Source organism: Paramormyrops kingsleyae, chromosome 23 (assembly GCF_048594095.1).
Source record: "Paramormyrops kingsleyae isolate MSU_618 chromosome 23, PKINGS_0.4, whole genome shotgun sequence".
NCBI lineage: Eukaryota > Metazoa > Chordata > Actinopteri > Osteoglossiformes > Mormyridae > Paramormyrops > Paramormyrops kingsleyae.
Genome location: NC_132819.1, coordinates 22800561 through 22819607, shown reverse-complemented (window position 1 = coordinate 22819607; position 19047 = coordinate 22800561). Strand labels below are relative to the sequence as shown.

At 37.8% G+C, this 19047-nt stretch overlaps 2 protein-coding genes across 9 annotated transcripts in view; both read right to left on the bottom strand.

Moving 5' to 3' along the window:
• Nucleotides 1-19047, bottom strand: part of hoxa3a (homeobox A3a) — a 46486-nt gene that overhangs the window by 1981 nt on the left and 25458 nt on the right. For 2 of the 8 annotated variants that reach the window (XM_023817581.2, XM_023817579.2), the window contains one exon: nt 1297-5585. In XM_023817581.2, the coding sequence (XP_023673349.1) occupies nt 1297-1756 (460 nt within the window). In that variant the 5' untranslated portion in view covers nt 1757-5585. Of the gene's footprint in view, nt 1-1296; nt 5586-6674; nt 9655-19047 lie in introns of those variants that run through there. The other 6 variants (XM_023817584.2, XM_023817577.2, XM_023817576.2 and 3 more) reach the window with 6 other exon arrangements.
• Nucleotides 11695-17378, bottom strand: hoxa4a (homeobox A4a). The gene is made up of 2 exons (XM_023817593.2): nt 13663-17378; nt 11695-13247 (listed from the first exon to the last, which is right to left on the bottom strand). The coding sequence occupies exons 1-2, from the start codon at nt 14069-14071 to the stop codon at nt 12925-12927; spliced, it is 732 nt and encodes a 243-aa protein (XP_023673361.1). The 5' UTR covers nt 14072-17378; the 3' UTR covers nt 11695-12924.

The following is a 19047-nucleotide window of genomic DNA, read 5'->3' as shown; positions in this document are numbered from 1 at the left end:
GGTATGTTTGCTGTAAAATAGCGTATCCTGTGTTGTGAAACGCATATGGTATCCGCTTGGCGGGGCTGTTTGTCCTAGATCTCTTTCCGTAGATGCATGCGTGCACATTTGTGTGAATAATTCGCATATAGTTGCGTCGCTTTCGCTGGAGTCACCTGACAGCAACCCCGATAGACTTACAGGTTTACCCACTGAGGTGGGAGTAAACCCGCTATCATATGTCACTATATAATTATTATCAACAGGAGTATATGCATTATGACATACGTATCGATTATCATCACGATATTATGAAATTTATGTCAGTAAACCTGCACAACTCATTATTATTGTTATTGTTGTTATTATTATTGATGATGATGAATATAATAATTATAATATTTGGTATAATGTCAAGATATCTGGTGAATTAAGTATGACATTAACCAATGAGGTCTTTTTAAAGTTTTTGCATCGAACATTGTCGTTTTAGATATAACTGCAGAACGCCTATGTTTCTGAAAATGTTGGACGAAAATGAAATATTACAGATGCATTAAAAAAAACGAATGGAAAACATTCCACCAATCTAACCGAAATGTTTAAACACGATTCGAGTACGTTTCCTTTTAGTTTACGTTATATTAATACATGAATTATTATTATTATTATTATTATTATTATTATCATCATCATCATCATTGTTGTTGTTGTTGTGGTGGTGGTTGCTGTTGTTACATTCTCAGCCTATAGTGGCTTTGACTGAATTCGCATGGCCTACTAGACAGAAACGCCCTGAGTTTTGTAGACGGTGTTTAGTCAGATGGCGTTAGCAGTTGCAGTTCCCTTATTCAACCCCACCTATACTTTACGCGGAAACCTTTCTTATTATAAAATAATATCAATCAGGTTTCGGTATGATAACACCGCACCCAATACAAAACCTACGGTTACAAACAGAAATAGCTATTTAGTTTTTTTTTGGGAGGGGGGGGGGCGGTGTTTCAACAACGGTGAATTTTAACATCAAAGAATCACCTACCAAGGTTAACCTTACCTAAGCACTGATCATTACAAATAAACAAATAAACACTAACCGAACGTGAGTACATTAGGGGTAAAGGAAGGCCGAATCTAACTATTCGTTCGTTTTTAACATAAGCTACGTCTGCCGTTTATAAGCAAGTAAGCAAATAGATGTTTGACCTTGCGAACAACATTTGGCTATGCTTATCCATTTATCAGATATTATTAATATGAAAACTGACTGTTAGCTTGCAATCAAAAATCGACTTATTCGAACTTCAAGTAAAGTACCTGAACTGGAACTATTGTTTTTTTGTTTAGCGTTCTGGCGTGACTCCTTCATCCATGGGAAAATCTGCTTCCGGGATGCAGCGGTGGGTGATCCATGTGTGGCATTCTTGGTGGTGGGGAGACTGGAGCTGTTGCTGGAGTTTTCGGTCGGAGAAACTGGAGACGGTGGCGGCGGCGCCGTGATGGGGGCCTGCTGTTGACTGTTGTCAGGGATGACAGGCGGCTGACCGGTCTGGGCTGTATTACTCCGCACACAGCTCTCTGCGAGTTCACTGGACTTCTGCAGAGGGACAGCGCCGCTGGGGGACAGCATTGAGCAGGCAGGTCGATGGTAGTCACTTTCCACATGAGAGGATGGGGGATATTGCTGCTGATTGGCATTATAACTGAAACCATTTGCTCCTTGATATGGGTAGCCACTGTATATTGCAGAGCTGTCGTAGTAGGTCGCCTTTTGCATTTCGCCGTTTCCCAATATTTATTTCAGAAACTGACAGGGTCTTGACACCCTTGTAGACTAACATTGGCACCCGGTGTCACGTGACGCCGTTCCGCCAATGGCCTCCTCGGGTAGACCTAGGGTTACAAGAAGCACGGTGAGATGGAGAAATGGTGTCGATCCATCTTACTTTTCAATACCCGGCTGACACGAAAGACTATAGAGAGAAATATGTAGGACATTTCTGAAGCAATCACAGTTTAGCCTAAAGGTACACTTACAGCACAGGGGCCAGCGTGGGCTCTCAACACATCGCGTGTTCATGCGGTTATTAAGTAACGTTTGAAAATTCTTAGCTATTCCAATAACAATACAACTTAACGATATGACACGCGCATTTCATTATATAAATATAATAATAAATATTTTCGTGTAATCATTGTAAAGTGAGGATGACTGCCTTCCTTTAAAATAGTAAGCGCTCTTTTACCTGGCTTATCTTTCATAGCTCATTGCACTTCAGAACTTAAGCTTCTTGTTTATTATTATTATTCGTAGTAGTAGTCGTAGTAGTATTGTAGTAGAAGAAGTAGTATTAGCCTTTGAGTTTTTGTTGGGGCAACAAATGCACAGATTACGTAGAACTCTAAAATCTTCTAAAGAAATCTCTAGCTGTAACCTCCACAGGTCCGTATGCGGTCACTCCAAAAAGGAAAAACTCAACAAATGCACTCTCTACCTTCGAATGTGTAAAACAAAGATGAATTGAAGACCTTAAGGAACCTGAAAACCCGAGCGCTCATCTCCATGACCACGTCTTGAACTTTTCTTCCAACCCCACAATAATGGGTTGCTGTCCGCGAGGCCGTCTTAGGTTGATGTATGGGGGTCAGTGGGCCGAGACAAGACACCGCAGACGGCGGCCATGGATGTATTCTGTGATAGCGAGCCTTCTTCGGGAATGCCAGTAGCTCGCTAAACAAACCAAGGCGCATAGCCGTATGCAACGTAGCCACAAGGAATAAAAACCGTATACAAATTAATTTCAGTACTGCTGCAACAATAGCTTCAATTTGATAACCATGCGTAAGTTTTTTGTAAGTAAAAATTAGCAAAAGTCGTAAAACATTACTATATATAAAGGCAGTCTACAATTGCAATTTATAAAAATATACTATTAAAATATATTTAGGGCGTGTAATATCTATACATTTTCCACGAGTGTTTAATACTTAACTTGCCTCTCTGCATATAAAGTTGAACTAATTTGACGATGTTGTAATGAAATAAATTCTTTTAATGAGGTAGTAATGAAACACCTAAGCAATTAATTGCCTACTTATGACCGAACAATGTTCCGAAGCGCCCGTTAGCTGTGCCCTTGCAGAGTGCATTGAATGTTAAACTGTAAAAGCTAGGCGAGATGATATGAAGCCCAGTAACTCCTTTATTTAACATAGATAACATGCAAGTCAGAAATGCTTCAGAACATGTAGCTGAGTTGATTAATTTAGTAATCTACCCCACGCCATAAAATTGCATAAAACTGAGACAAAATTTCTGTTAGCGGAAACCTTGGAATGGACATGTCCCTACACGAGTTTTCTCGCAGTCAAACCAGTATTGCGGGAATAAAAAAAAGGATCAGCGTTCAGGGAAAAAAAAAGAAAAACAATAGTTAAGTTAAATACATTAAACAAAACTTGAACCCAAACAAAGACGATTGTACTAAATATCTATGTTAACTATCAAGTAAAGTAACAAAATAACAATAAAAGGGAAAAAACAACTAAAACAACAATTTAAAAACTTATAAATGAGAGATCTATTTTTAACAACTAACGAAATGTTAAAATCAATTGCACAACAAGCTAAACAACGGATTTTGAAATGTGTTAAAGGGAAACACTTAAAAATGTAGCGACTATAAATAGCCGCAATCAATTTTCTAGCGTTCAAACTACAGGCAGAAAAAATACTCAAAAGCTTACAAAAAAAAGCGTTTGTAGAGGAGTAGTTTGAACATTCGCATATCAGGTCCTGCACGAGAGGAAGAGCAAGCTTGTGAACTCTTCTTGAACCTAGATTTAAGTCATACGGTCATAAATCACCAGGACATAAACTCCGCCATTTACAACCGATAGCCTATTTCTGGCCTGCTTACCTTATCCTCTGACGACAAATGCAGAGCACAACACAGTATTTTCTCATTCAGTGACAAAATCGATTGAAAGGTAGTCCAGGGGAAGTTTAACGAGGCAGCGCGTGCACTTGCCGGAGTCATCAACAAAAAGAGGAAGACCCGAATGTCTACGCCGGTAAAAACGAAATCCCTTTCTTAGTGTGGATCGGTAAATCGAGATTAGGAAGACGAGCGAATCTTGGTCAAGGAGATAAGCACTATCAGCTCCGACGGCTGCAGTTATCGCATGCTGAAGAAATGCCCATGTTTCATACCGATATTAAATGTAGCAAGGGCTGTACTGAAGTGTGTCTCATTGCAGAAGTACTATGCAGAAGCCAGTGAACTCCCCCGAAACACAGCGTCACCATAGACAAGAAAAATTATGCAAATGAAGTGGTGCCTTAAATCCACACAAGGCCGAATGTTTTCCACCAATTCCATCTAATAGTGGCTAATTTAAAAGGATTTTCAATAGCACCACTCTTCCAAATGTATCTAGGCGATTTAACGCATTTTTTTTAAATTGAAAGGATTTTTAAATCTTTGAACGAGATTTTTTGTAAGTCTTAATATACTCGAAGACAAAGTCTGCGCAATCCATTGTCTGTTAGATTTCATTAATAACGCAAAATTTGTTAGCTTTAATTATTTTCTGATTTTATTTAGTTTATGCTAAAATACATTCTCAGTTAAAACGAGTAAAATGCGCCTTTACTTCTTGAATTTATTTAGTTTTATTCCAGTTCTTCTCTATAACAGTGGGGAAGGAGCAAACCAAATTTATGAAACATTTCTGATGAAGAATGGCTACCAAACGGCTGGTATGCAAGACCCCCCCGTTGAGTGCAAAGTGGCAAAAAATGGAAAAGTTGCACCTCCAAAAGGAAAATCAGAAGAAGGCGAGAGACAGAGGGGCTGTGAACTGGGACTCCTCTGCATACGAAAGCCTTTGTGTCGTCCGTAGCCAAACGTAAGATTTATGGCTTCATGCATCACAGCAGTAAACACGTCGAAAATAGAACTTAGGGGAGCTCAGGGCTTCCAGCGAAGAAGTAATCGCTGCACAAAAAGAATAACGGACGACGTAGGTGGGGAGAAAGCGACAAAAATCCACACGTGAGCATTTTAGCAAGCGGTGTAGTAGCATTTTAACTGAAGGAGTTGGGAATAATCACTTACTGCTTTGTGTTATTTAAGTGATGATTCAGGTTTTTCTTTACTGCCGCGCTAAGTGTCGGGTTAAATGTCACTGGAACGGATTAAGAGGGTGGGTGGTTTCATGGTCTTGTACTCTGCGCCTCCAAGCTCGACCCGAAGATCAGAAGCATTTGGTGTATATTTTAATAAATCCAGCTTGTTGTTCTTGCACCAATTGTTGCTGCTCAGTTTATTGCTGATCAGTGTTTTCTTAAAACTGCTGTCGTGTCCGGAGGTGTGATTTACCCCCATGCAGTAGCCTAAATGTGACAAATTATGCTACAAAGAAAAGCGGCAAGCAAAGCAGCATTAGCTGGGAAGGTAGCGACATATTCCCATCATTCCAGTTTCTTGGTAAAATTAACAGCAACGGTTAGTGTGTTAATTAAAAAACAATTTACACTTACCAAATGGCAGGAAGCTTCTTTGCAAGGTCGCAAATCGTAAAAGCTTTATTTAGGAAGAAATCTGTAGGAAACAATAATACATAGTATGTAATAATCGCATGACGCCTTGCAAAAACGGACAGGTGATACGAATATTTTGGCTTATTAGTTGACTAGTTTAGTGGAGTTAAAACGAATGAATTCATCCAGGGATGCTTGATTTAATGTTGGTAATCATGAATCATTACTGCTTTCATTGGCGCATTAAAGAGGAATAAAGTTTTTGAAACAAAATGTCCAATTATTATTACTAACAGTTGGTAATGTTGCCTGAGCGAAAATCTAATTTTTCGAAAGCAGGTTAGTGCAAAGTTTATCCTTAATTTCACTATATTTGTTACACGTTTGTGATTCAATTTGAATCAGTTACAATTTAAAAGAGTAACTATTTTCAATAGGAATTAAACGACAATATAGTATCATTGTAATTATCCAATAATAATAATGATGATGCTGATAATAATAATAATAATAATAATAATAACAATAATAATAATAATAAATTTAATGAGTTTTAGGGATCATTTGTGGATCGAGCGGTCATTAGTCGGCTTTGTGAATGGCTCTCGCAGCGGCGGCTGTCCCAAGTCCCAGAGACATAAATCACGGCGAATGCGTGACCTCGTCGCGGCCGAGCCGCTCTTGGATTGCACTCTGTATTACATTATATCCTCATTTTGCAAGCGGAACAGCATTATCTTTCGCTATATTTTCCCGAACTTTTTTTTTTGTTATATTATTTGATTTATTCCACCTTTTGTACACCTGTATATTAAAGAGCTGATCCACTGATCCAATATGTATATGATGTGTGTGTATATATGTGTGTGTGTTTGTATATATATACAATTTCAAATGGAATCAAGTAATTTACTCTTATCAATATATATATATATATATATATATATATATATTCCTCATATTCTTCATACCCGTATCTTAAACAAACAGTTAATTTTAACTGTTATAGCACGTTCTATATGTCGTCACAGTTAAACTATGGATTAGTTTTCTAGGCCAATTCATTAACTCACAAAGCTGCAACTCTGTCTTGAGCGGAAACCAAAATGCTTAATACTAAGGCCTATAAAAAGAAGAATTATATACATACATTTATATGATAAGAGAATTGACCGTCAGCGGAAATCGTTATAGTGGGAGGCAGCCGTGCCATTTCGTTTCTCGTGAATACAAATCCACATATATGAGTGAAGAAAAAATATTAAATAACTGGGTAGCCGGCATTGTTATCTAAGACACCGCAATGACAACAGTCCTTAGGATTTCCATTTAAAAAAAAAAACTCCATCTGAGCGCACCGGTATTGTTGCTCACGCCGTTTTTTTCGGCGAGCATTGAGCTTCATTACTAACCTTTGCCTTGAACAGCAATAACTCACGACAGTAATGAACAATCAACGGAAATACCTCAAAATAAAATCCATCCTCCCAAAGCAGGGGTTTTTCTCTCTCCGCCTAGAAAAACATATCCATCCGTGAGAGCGATGATATAGCATCCAAAAAAAGGAGCCCCTTCTCAAGTAAAGTGCATGAAGCCCCGACTCCAAACAGAAAATGGGAACGTGTAATCAGCATCGCATAGCCAGACCGGGTCTCCGATGTTACTGGCACAATAATGCGCCGTATTATGCGTTCACTCACGTGGTGCTACGTCAACTTAGACCCTTTTATTTGAATCTGTGACTCATTAAAACATAAATTAATTGAGTCAGAAAAACGCAAAGAAGAAATACATTTAATCGAAGCAGCTCCTGTCAATTTCAAATGGAATCATGTAATTTACTCTTATCAATAAACCTGCTCATTCAGGGTACATCACATATTAGTCGATAGACTTGTTTCTTCGGTGCTTCAAGTGAAACACATTTGGACTGTGTTTTTATAACGGGTAAAGTATTGTTATGAATTGCGGGAAATGATTCTCGCGGCGGTGTTACAATTTGGACGATGTGAAGCGTTTTTTTTTCCGCGAGGAAGCCCCTAATGTGCGCTCTGAGGATCATTCGCCACTCCAGTCGCCTGTTTTATAGATTCATTGTGCAGCGCGCGCTCCCCCTCCCGTACGGTACAGTGGGGTTACGTTACTGAAGCACGGCGTGAATAGGTACCGGAAACCAGTTTAAATCGAACGCATACTCTTGCACAGATTGTGGAGACCCGGCGAATCAGTCTCTTACACAGCCTATTGCTTATACGACTGACTGAATGATGCTGGAAATGGCTTTGTAACTACAACTCAGATTCAGACAAGATATTACCCGACGAGTCAAATGGTAATTATAAGAACTTATGAGGTCAATAAAAATTACAGTAACGTTTAATTTTTGATCAAACACCTTTAGTGCTATTAAATTACTATTGACAGTAAATGAGATACAGTGTTGATGTTTACGCGACATAAATTTGATACATTTGTGATCGTAAAGCAGACCAGGTACTAACATTGGACGGAAAGTGGGTACTAAATCAAACGTTCTCAGCTCAGTTTGCTGCTTGTTTCCGCCAACATGGGGTGGCCTCGCAGCTCAGCGCTCGACTGGGAAAGCTTACTAGGATGATAAATCATTTAACCGGACACCAGCCACATTACACTCATACTCTCATGCTCAACAGCCTTTGTCTTCACAGACTCTAAGCAAGAGTAAGTGTAAAGTTCTATAAGTCTCACAGGACGACCCATAATTTATTTATTTTTTTAAAAAATGCACGTGTGGACATTTAGCACACGAAAGAATCGATATATGTTTAATTTGTATTTATGACTGTTCTAAACAGTCTCCACGTGCTGCGTTTGGATAAAATGTCCGTGATGGTAAAAAATGGCGTGTCGACTGACCTGCGTCGGACCATCTGTTTATAAAAGAAAGAAAATATAATCTTCATTTTGAAGTACCCATTTTCTGGCCAGAGATACAATACTATCAAATCACATGGGCACGTGGACTGCTGTGTCTGGATATTATTCTAAAGCGTCACTTTTTTGTGGACGAAGAAAAGTGCGATCTCACTCGATTTTATTTCTGCATATTAGGTTTGACCCCCCGGAACATTAGCTGGTCGTTGTATGACGGAAAGAAAAGAATTAAATGTTGGATTATTGAAGTTCGTTTTCTCAGTGTATTATGTTAACATTTTGATTAGTTGCAAATAATAAATCTCATGTGAAGGAAGAAAGGGCAGCGTGGACGCCATTTCTTTGGACACGCGCCAGACGTTTGTACATATCTTCCCACAATGTTGACATTCAGAGCTATAAAAGCAAAGCTAAGGTTACCGACGCACTCATCTGAAGATAACTGTATGTTTACATCAACCATCAGGACGGTGAATGGGATCTTCAACGGCTACAATGAACTCATTCCAGAACATTTTTATTGCTTTGGAATGTTAATTAGGAGTACTATGTATCCGAAGTCGTTCTAAAACTTTTTTTTAAACTTCAAGGTACATGACTGTTCTTTGCTGCATGTAACTTTGCATTTTAGTGTATTATAATGGTAATCTTTTGGTGATATTAAACTCGTTATCTCGGAAGTGAACTTATGCCGGTTTAATTTCCAATCGGAATATTAAAATAAGTTGAATCCGTGTTAATTGATTCCAGAGATTGAGGTAAGCAAATTAGAAAGCTTACATTTTCGCATTACTAAAGCTATTGCTATGATCATGAAAGCAAAACACGCTATCTATTACGAATACCGCAATAAATGTACGGTTGATATTTTTTCCTCCATTTGCATGGTGTTAATTTATAGCCAGCTTCGTGTGTAGAAGCCCTGTAAATGTTTAACAAGTCCACAACTGAACCTTTTCTTCTCCAGGTCGCCTTGCTTACCATCGAGTTGCCATTTGGCATCTGGTGGGTTTCTTCACAAAACCAGCTCACTTAAGTGCAGAACTGCACTAAACCACAAATAACTGTTTATAATGTTCACGACAAAGACATTTTACTTCGAATTGCTTTTAATTATGTTTTTCAAGACTTCATTAGAACACTTTAGGTTTATATGTATACGGACATATAGTGTAATAACACATCTATAAACAATTGTTATTTTAATAATTTATATCATCAAACATTTTAAAAATATTCTAAATAGTCAAATTTAATGTAGGACCGTAAAATTCTGTTCCGCAAAGTCTACATTTAAAAGCTATATTGATGTTGCCGATGTATGCAATATAAAATATCTCTCCATTACAAAAATTAGGCTACCCAGTGTTGCTAGCGTTACGTTAAAACAATAATAATAATAATAATAATAATAATAATAATAATAATAATAGTAAGGGCCATTTATGATTTCCGTTTTTACGGATGAAGTTTTAAAAATTATGCCTATCTGATTTCAGTTACTATTAAAATGCAATGCCTCGGGACAGATTTACCCTCCATTTGAATTTAAAGATCATCTGCGCCCTGTAATGCAACTTAAAGAATCCTGATGTTGGATACTTGTCAAGTTCTGTGCCAAGCGTATGTTTTTTTTTATCCTTCCATCCTTTTCGTTTCCTGTTTTTTTTTTTTTTTTGCAGTTATCAAGGCTGACATTTAAACCTCACTTGTACCATTAGCTGTTGCTGAAGCATGCATTAAAAGCAATAATGCTACCGTTTCCCCAAATCATTCAGGTGTTTTGTAACCTTGCTTCATTTTGCTTTGAACCGTTACAGCACGTGCCTGGAGCTAGAATTAGAAACTTTGGTTTCTCTGCCATTTTCATTTCCAGAACACACAGAATTAAATGTATGGGAAATAAATTATAAAGCAGCATCGATACGTCAAACTTAAAACACTAAAATTTGCTGATCATTATCAAAGTTTAATGGGAAAGGTTGAATAGATATCAGAAACCATATAATTTAATGAAAATAATCTGATAGGTAGTACACTCACACAGCAATGCCGATTTCCTCTCCCATTCCAGATCATCAGAGTAGGGAACACGAATCTCCCATCGCAGAAGACCACATGAAGTGAAAATACCGGCGACTTCGAATCTATTTCAGAACACGGGTATTAATTATTTAATGAGTCACGTGAAGGAGTAGATTAAAATTTTAGCACAAGAAGATAAGGGTGACCTTTGTCTGTATCTTTGATAAATTTAATCATATTCTGTAAAATAACTGAACATTCGCATTCGAGATATTGAGATTTCTCAGAATAATTAAAATCAGGCGATGGGTGGAAGCTCCGCCTTCCAGGAATATCGATACATTGGAACAGGTGAGTCCTGCTTATTGTTAAAGCCTGACGTGAAACCTGAAGTCTTATAACTTTACGCATCGTCATAAAACTTTTACGCAATAGTCTCACAGATGGACGTTATATCTCGGCTGAATTACAAGTAATGTATAGCCGTGGAAGATAGACTAGCTTTACTGGCATCTATCAAAACTTAGTACTTCCATTTAAAATCAATTAGTTTTCTTTTTTTCCTCATTTACTGTAATATTATTAAAATCTATGGAATGTTAAAGAGTTCTCTTACCCCTATTAATGGAAATAGATCGTTTTGTTGTTATATGTGATTTTGTTTCCGCACAGATTTTGTTTTTCCACTGATTTTAATGTACCTATTTTCCAACAAACGCGCATACATGTCACAGTTTGCATAATTAAAATAAATGCATTCACACATTTTTCCTGTCGTTTATGCCCTGAGCAGGGTAGGTCTGGACATTGTGTAAAAAGGTCAGGGGTCATGCAGCCTTTCAACTCGATAATTGGACAAAAACTCTGGCCTTTCGATGAACCCGAGATTCGTACAGATGAGACAGGTTCGGTCCATGTCTCCCACTCAGTGAGATGGGCCGGTGGCTGATACAGCGACTCCAACCACAACCAAGCAATAAACATTTAACAGTACCGGTTCATTTTGCTTTAGAGATTAATTAAATAGGTGGTCTGTGTATAAGAAATCAAATTTAAGAGTTTAGCTGCAATGAATATAATTACGCTCAAAAAAATAAGGAGTTCGACGTGAAACGACTAATTGAATCGGGACGCCTTTCGCTGGTGAGCTCCAAGAAATTTCTGAAGCCGAATCGTTAACAATTATACTTTTACATATATGATTCGTGAAAACAGGAAACAAACAATATAAAGCCATTTTATTACTATTTATTGTTTAGACAATATCCATTGATCAGTCATCCTTGGCAAGAGTCAAGGTGAATAGTATTTTTAAAGGATTAAAATTGAAATGTGGCAAGTAAAACAGTCTAGAAACAAGCGAATACACACTATTATTGCCAAACATTGAATAATATTACTTCATGGCAAACTATATATAAATTGTTGCTTGACCAGGCTTACATGAACAGTGAGGCTATTTATATGTATCGTATTCTGTGCGTTGATGGCTGCCACGTTAATTAACATTTTTTTTTATTTCATTCAAAATGCACTTGATGTTTATTTATTAGCAATTGTCTTGCAATCAATAAAGACTGAATACATACATACATACATGCATACACGTACATAACAAATAAATAATACCGAGACACAGAACCAGACATCTGTCAGGTAGAAAGCAGCTTGTCACCGTTCTTACGGAAAAGTAAATTATTTCCATACTATCTTTACGTGGTCAGCTTCTGCTGGACATCGCAGCATGTTAGCATACATGGCATAGCTTATTTCAATTACCTGTTTTATTTTTAAACCAGAGCGTTAATAGTTGAATCCAGTCGTCAATATTACAAAACGCATAACAGCGATAGAGTCAACTGGACACGAAAAAAACACATCAGGCCAGAAAGTCTGGACATATAAACATATTTTATTTAACTTCTATTGTGTCTTGCATAGACTATAACACTTATTTTATTATCCAAAAAACTGATATAACGTCACAGTAATGAACACAGTTCAAATCACTGCTTCACAAAACGTACACTTACGAATAGGCCTAAACACACAAAATGAGTTTTCAATAGCACTAAAGAGCCATTATCTTCACCAAACATACATAATGTACATCTGGGAGGGTCCTTTCTATTTACATAGGTCAGTCACCTGGACGTGACAGAAAATTTAACCTTAAAACAGTTAAGCTATCTATTTTCAAGAGTATATCTCAATCTACACAAAATGACGGTCAAGACACTAGATCGAGACTTCTGCGTCCTTTCAGTCTTTTCGGGATTTCAAATATATTTTGCGAAACACGTTCAAACCCGCGCTCTTAGCTATTAATAATTCAAACACGGGCAGTGAGAATAGGCAAGTGGTCATCACTTCAGAATTAATGTCACATTCTTCAATGTATGTCCAAATTCTGCGTTCGCCTCCTCGATCTGTTTGGTCAAAGGTTCGCTCTCATTCGGTTACTATAAGCTTGCTGTGCAGGGCGCTGGAACAAGCTGTTGCTGTTGACGAGTGGGTGTTTTGATTTGTTGGTGTCCAGCCGTCGAGCTGGCAGAACGGACCTTAGTATTTGGCAGTTTATGGTCTTTCTTCCACTTCATCCTTCGATTCTGAAACCAGATCTTTACCTGCCGTTCCGACAGACACATCGTGTGTGCTATTTCCACACGTCGACGTCTAGTTAAGTAACGATTAAAATGGAATTCTTTCTCAAGCTCTAGAGCTTGCTGTCGAGTGTAGGCGGTGCGGGACCTCTTGGGTACTTCCCCAGTGAAACTGGCATTCACTAAACACAAGCAAAAGCAGACAGGTGTTACTGCTAGAATACTTTTAGTGGCATCCATTAAATACATTTCACATGTGTGTGCAGAGCTAAAACGCGCGGATCGCGTAGGAGGCTACGCTGTCGAATAGTCTGAACTATGCGTGTGCAAGATATTTAAATAATTAACAAAACTGGTGGTTTATTGCGCCTTGGCGACTGTCCAACCAAGAGAGATAGTTTGGGAAACAAAGAATCACAAGCACATGGCCCAGACAGTGGAACAGAGCAATAAAATTTATGAGGGTCGTTAATTGTTGACCTAACAGTTTGGTGCTCGTAAATAACCCGAATGTTGGGCTCATTGCTACAGTGATTGTTAGCACGTTCGGATGGATGACTGACGACGGATTCAGCATAAACCACGGCATTAACTTACCGGTGTTAACGTGCACCTTTTTCATCCAAGGGTATACCACGGGTTCTTTCGCCTTCTGTATGTGCGTAAATGTGTCGTTGGAGAGACTAGAATCCTTGGTAATGGCTACGACACCTTCACTGCTCGGAATCCGCAGGGGATCCGAATTCTGACGACCGGACTGGGTCTGAACATGACCTCCTTCGGCAAAGCCGTCCAGTCCAGTCGAAGTGGCATTGAAGTCGTAGTTTGATTCCGTGTAGTTTGACCGCTGGTAGGTTGCCTCATCGTGATTAGAGAAGCCTGGATCTTTCGGTCGTTCGTAGTACTCAGAAGGGGCAGGAAGGTATCCATTCTGCTGATATTCCTCGCATGGAGGAAAAGATGGTTCCATGTAGTTTGAGTTTATCAAATATGAACTCATGGTCATTAATTTGTGAAGTGCAATATTGCTAATTTTTATCGTGCTTTCGTTTTTCTGATCTCAACAAAAAACCCTCCTACTCCTGTCAAATGTACAAAGTTGGAAGATCACGTGAGACAATCCACCAATCACTGAATCTCCAGTGGGCATCGCGTAAAGAGACACCAATAGAAATTAGCTATGAACACAACGAAAAGACTAGACAGTCCACCTTTCCATGTTACTAATTATACCAAAATTTAAGGCAAATACAATGATGAAAGATGTTCTCAGTATGTTTTGTGCTGTATTACGTTTTGATGTTCTCTTTGCTTGCAAATCACTGTTGCGTTGATATGCATTGTAACATAACTGCAAACAATGTCACGTAGTATCAGAAATAAACAACAAACCATTTAATTTCTCATTTTGGTCAAATCCAATAATTAAATAATATGAATGCTTTATTTGAAGCAATATAGCATCTAGTAGCTATACACGAAATTGATAAACAGCTTTTTCAGTGTTAACAAAGGTGACTTTAAATTAGACGAAGCCGACATCCTTACGCCACGAACCTGTAATATTGCCGTGACATAAATAAATCAATGGAAATTCCATGACAATTGTTTTAAAGGCACTCAATGTATAACTACATTATGCACGTATAAAATGATTTCCTATCAATTAATGTTATATATATTGTGAATTTATGTAGCAGAGTTAGTTTTCTTACGTAAAACCGCCCAGTGACCGTTTAATACATCCTGAGTTTGCCTGTTGACAGCAATTTCATGTATATATTCTTCAATTAACCAATTTCTGAAATCTACGTGTGTTCCGTTGGGTAGAACAAGATAACAGGAATAAGAAAGGTTTAGCCTACTTTAGGAATGAAAAACTAAAAGTAAAATCAAGGTTACTGTTTCTGGTACACGACAGGAAAAAAAACAGAGAGAAATAAACGTTTTGTAAGGTTTTTGAAAAAATGTAAGGTTAAGGTCGTTTACTTGAATTCAAGTGGTGTGACTCACAACTCTTATTAGAGCCCTTTGAGCAAATTCAAATCGTGAAACATATATGAGAATGAACGCACCTTCGCCCATACTACAATTCAAGAAAGTGATATGTTAAATTAAATCATATTTTTGTCCCGGGAATTCATCCTATATAACAAACCCTCCCTTATACAGATGTTTATGATGTCTAGTATGGATTGGTTTCGTTAATCTTTGTTCCATCCAGTAATGAACCCGACGAGATAACCTGTTTTGGATATAGTGGTTGGAAGCTTGCAAACTAAAGTCGAGGTATATATTTTTTGCTTTTCTGTATGATTTACGACAATTTTAAGACAGAGCAGACTGAAGGCTACAGTCTCTGAAAATCCTATACGTAGAACTTTCAGCAATCGCCACTGTATATCACGTATGTTACTCTCTGACTGCACTAACCCAAAGGTAACAGCAGTGTTTTAGGGCAGTCTCATTAAGAACATTAAATGAGTTATGAAATCTCGATTTTCCAAGTTCCCTTACGTGATACAGGGTGTCCGCTCCATCCCTTTCGCGACCTGCTCCCATTCGACTGTCTTCCATTCGACTGTCAAACACGCGGCTACGGAAGATGGGCAGCGCTGCTCACGCAAAGCGAGCACTGTGACCACCGGCAAGCCTCAGGAAAATCAAAAATTGGGTTCTGTATCCCCTTAAACAAGCAGATCGTCTCTAACTTAATACTGACCGAAAAGTGACACCATTCCCATTTTGTCTTATTAATCTTGGACATTGACAGTCTTTGTTAAACAACAAGGCGTGTCCTTCAGGAGGCCATTTTCATATCTGTTAGACGCAGTGACCTGAAATTCACCCCAGACTTGGACTTCGCTTTCCAGGGTCTATGGGGGGAGATAACGAAGCGATGGGCAGGGGTCAGCACCCAGTTGCTCTCAAAAAGACAAAAAAAATGACTAAACGCCTTTACAAGTCATGAAGTTGTGATTTCAAAGACATTTATATCCTTTCGTATGAATATGCCAGGTCTTTCTTCAGGATAAAAAAGAAAATACTTAAAAAGCGGAATTAACGCCTATAGCATCAAATCAATACCCCCATTGGTGCGTTGCATGGGAATTTACTAAATAGCACAGTACGCATATTCACATATTTGTTTTACGGTTTGGATTTAGTGCCGAATGCCGATATTTACGATAGACCATAAATCTTAAGTAACTATTACTTTGCAATTATATTAAGCACTTGGAATTCTAAATATTATGGATATGTGCAAAAAAAAACATAGCACGTACTCATACACACGTGTCCACCTTATTTTAATTGGCTTTCCCTGATTATAGTACAGTTCTTACAAGGGAAGTCTTGACGAGCTTCTCGAAAAGCGCTTATCCTTTATCTTTATGTTTATTTTAAGTATCAATTGATCAAGACCTAAGTGTAGAACTCAATGTGCTTAAAGAAAAACGAAAAATATAATCGCAGTAAATGTAGCCATGCATATGTTCGGTTGTGTCTTAAGATAATAACATAACAACTTAAGACATGCTCTTCGTTATAAAACATGAGTGAAATTGTAAGTTCGCCCACTAAAGAGAATCTGCTTTACGTATTGAGGCCCACGTCATTAGTTATCGTAATATTTTACTTTAAAGCAATATTGCGCCCTACTATTCATATGTTCTTTGATGTATAACTTTAGTGAAATGGCCGGGATGAAATCATGCAGTACGAAAAATTAATGAAAGGAAAATCACTTTTGCCAGTTCGGAAGCATAAAAATGTGTTTATTTTATTTAAAAACCAAAACCATTATTTAGCTTACATGGTTTAAGAAAAGCTAAACTGAGTAATACTAGAGTTGAATAGTATTAAATAATATCGACTTTTATGATAAATGATTGTGATGTTACTTTAATTGATCACAGTTCAATCATTATTATATCAGCAAAGTTAGTAATTCAGAGTATATTTAAATAAATTAACTCACGTGTGTTTAATATGATCCAGGTCAGTTCGGAGACAATATCCTCAACAACGTCAACCATAATATGTGTACTAATCCAAAAACTGCTCGATTATTCGAGAAAAGACCCATATACTTAATTTTAATAGTTGGATTTATCACCAAATTAAATGGCACTTCTTAAAAAAGCATTTGTGTGTTTTTCATAAACTCTACATCATTGCCAATTTTTCTTAGTTCGGCGTAGTTAATTCTTCAAACAAAACAAGAATGAAAATGTATTCGTTTCGGACAAATCCGGGCAAACTAGACCAAGTTTATTTCGTTTAAAACCAAGTATTTTACATCTTCACAGAAGATCTATAGAATATATATATTCTATATATCTATAGAATATATATATATATATATATATATTATATATATATTTGAAATAATGTAAGACTCGTCTTAATTTCGGCAGGGCGCAATTAACCTACTTCGAATCAAATCGTAAAATCTCATTTTATTTAGTTTCAGGAATTGATTATATAATTCTGATTTATAATTGTTTCGTTCAGGAATAAAATAGGGTTTCCGTAGCTTCCGTCACCATTCCAAGGATGTACACGCGCTCCTAAGCCCACACAACAAGCAGCACATTATTACGGACAATCAACATGATCTCAGACAAATAGATGCCGTTTCCCTATACGTGTGCATTTAACATACGTGTTTATATGTTATTCTGGAAAAGAAAATACAGCCCCGGCTCGATTTCTGTTACAGATCAATATGGATTAGAAACAATTGATTTTATGGAATTTCATGGAATCTTTTCAATCCGATCACAGGAAAAAAAAAATCAGCTTTCCCAACTTAATTAATAAAATTCGTTCCCATATAACCTCAAAGCAAACCACGTTTAAGTTAATGTTACGCTTACACGCGGTGAATTTTCACCAGTTCCGAAATTGATTATTGTGCAGCGTTAGTTTGAAGTTCGTATTTGCGTTGTGAAAAAAGAAATAATAATAAGCAGACCACAAAACTAACGTGTTTTCGAATATTTTAGCAAGATACCATTGTGCACATTTGTCCTTCAGCATTTTCTATGTGTTTATTCTGACATATTATTGCTCACAATCCAGCTGTAAATGTTTTTAATTCCAAAGCAAATGTAATTAATAACTTAATAAAATGCAAAGATCACCAGCTGGTACAGGCCAGTGAGGGAGCCTCACGCCCCGCGGTACATAACCCCGGGTTACTGCGTCTCCCGGGTTCACCTGGAGTCCACCGTGATACATGTGTAATTCAAAGCTATTTTATCTTTTGTGCTGGGAGTCAAGATCGCTATTATAACGCTGGCATCAAGCCTTGGCTGAACAGATGACCAGGACTTGTCCAGCGCGTAAACTTTTGACCCCCATTTTTCCTCACGCCCATCCGCCCCAGCATCGCGGAGTGGCTGGCGGCCCAACTGTGTCTGCAGTGGCTGAAAATGGTTAGTGGTATCAGCAGAATTATAACGCCCATCATTAAGCAGTTTACGCCTGGTCTGAATTTAATCATTTGCAGATTTGGGGACAGTTATATCAACTTCAGGCCATACAGTACATTTACAACAATAAGCTACCTGTGGAATACAAAAAGTGTTAAAAAGGGGTCACCAAACTAAGTTAATCAAATATTGTGTGGCCTCACGCGTTTTTAATATCAAAGCACTCAACTAATTTCCGGTTCAGTTTGTTGCAGCGCAAGCTGATGACGGTGAACTTGGCCTAAAGCGGACTCTGCTGGTGGCTCTAAGGCTGTGCAGATTTATCTTACTGCTATTTGTGACCTCGCTGTGAACTGCGAGATGTGACGTGTTAATTTTTCTTCCCGTATACTAAATGCCGGTTTTCAGCGAGGCTAAACAGCGTCAATGAATTCTAGTTTGATTCAATCGTTTAAAACGCAAGCATCCGTGATCTTGTTTTAATAGGCAACATAAAAGCAAGTTCGTATCAAGCAGTTCTGGTAACAGGTTTAAGTGGAAT

What these genes read in the sequence shown, in the direction of transcription:
- hoxa4a (XM_023817593.2), bottom strand. Translation starts at nt 14,071, where the DNA reads ATGACCATGAGTTCATATTTGATAAACTCAAACTACATGGAACCATCT. An exon ending in AAAGGTGCACGTTAACACCG is followed by an intron (nt 13,248 to 13,662) that starts GTAAGTTAATGC and finishes GCTTGTGTTTAG; the next exon opens with TGAATGCCAGTTTCACTGGG.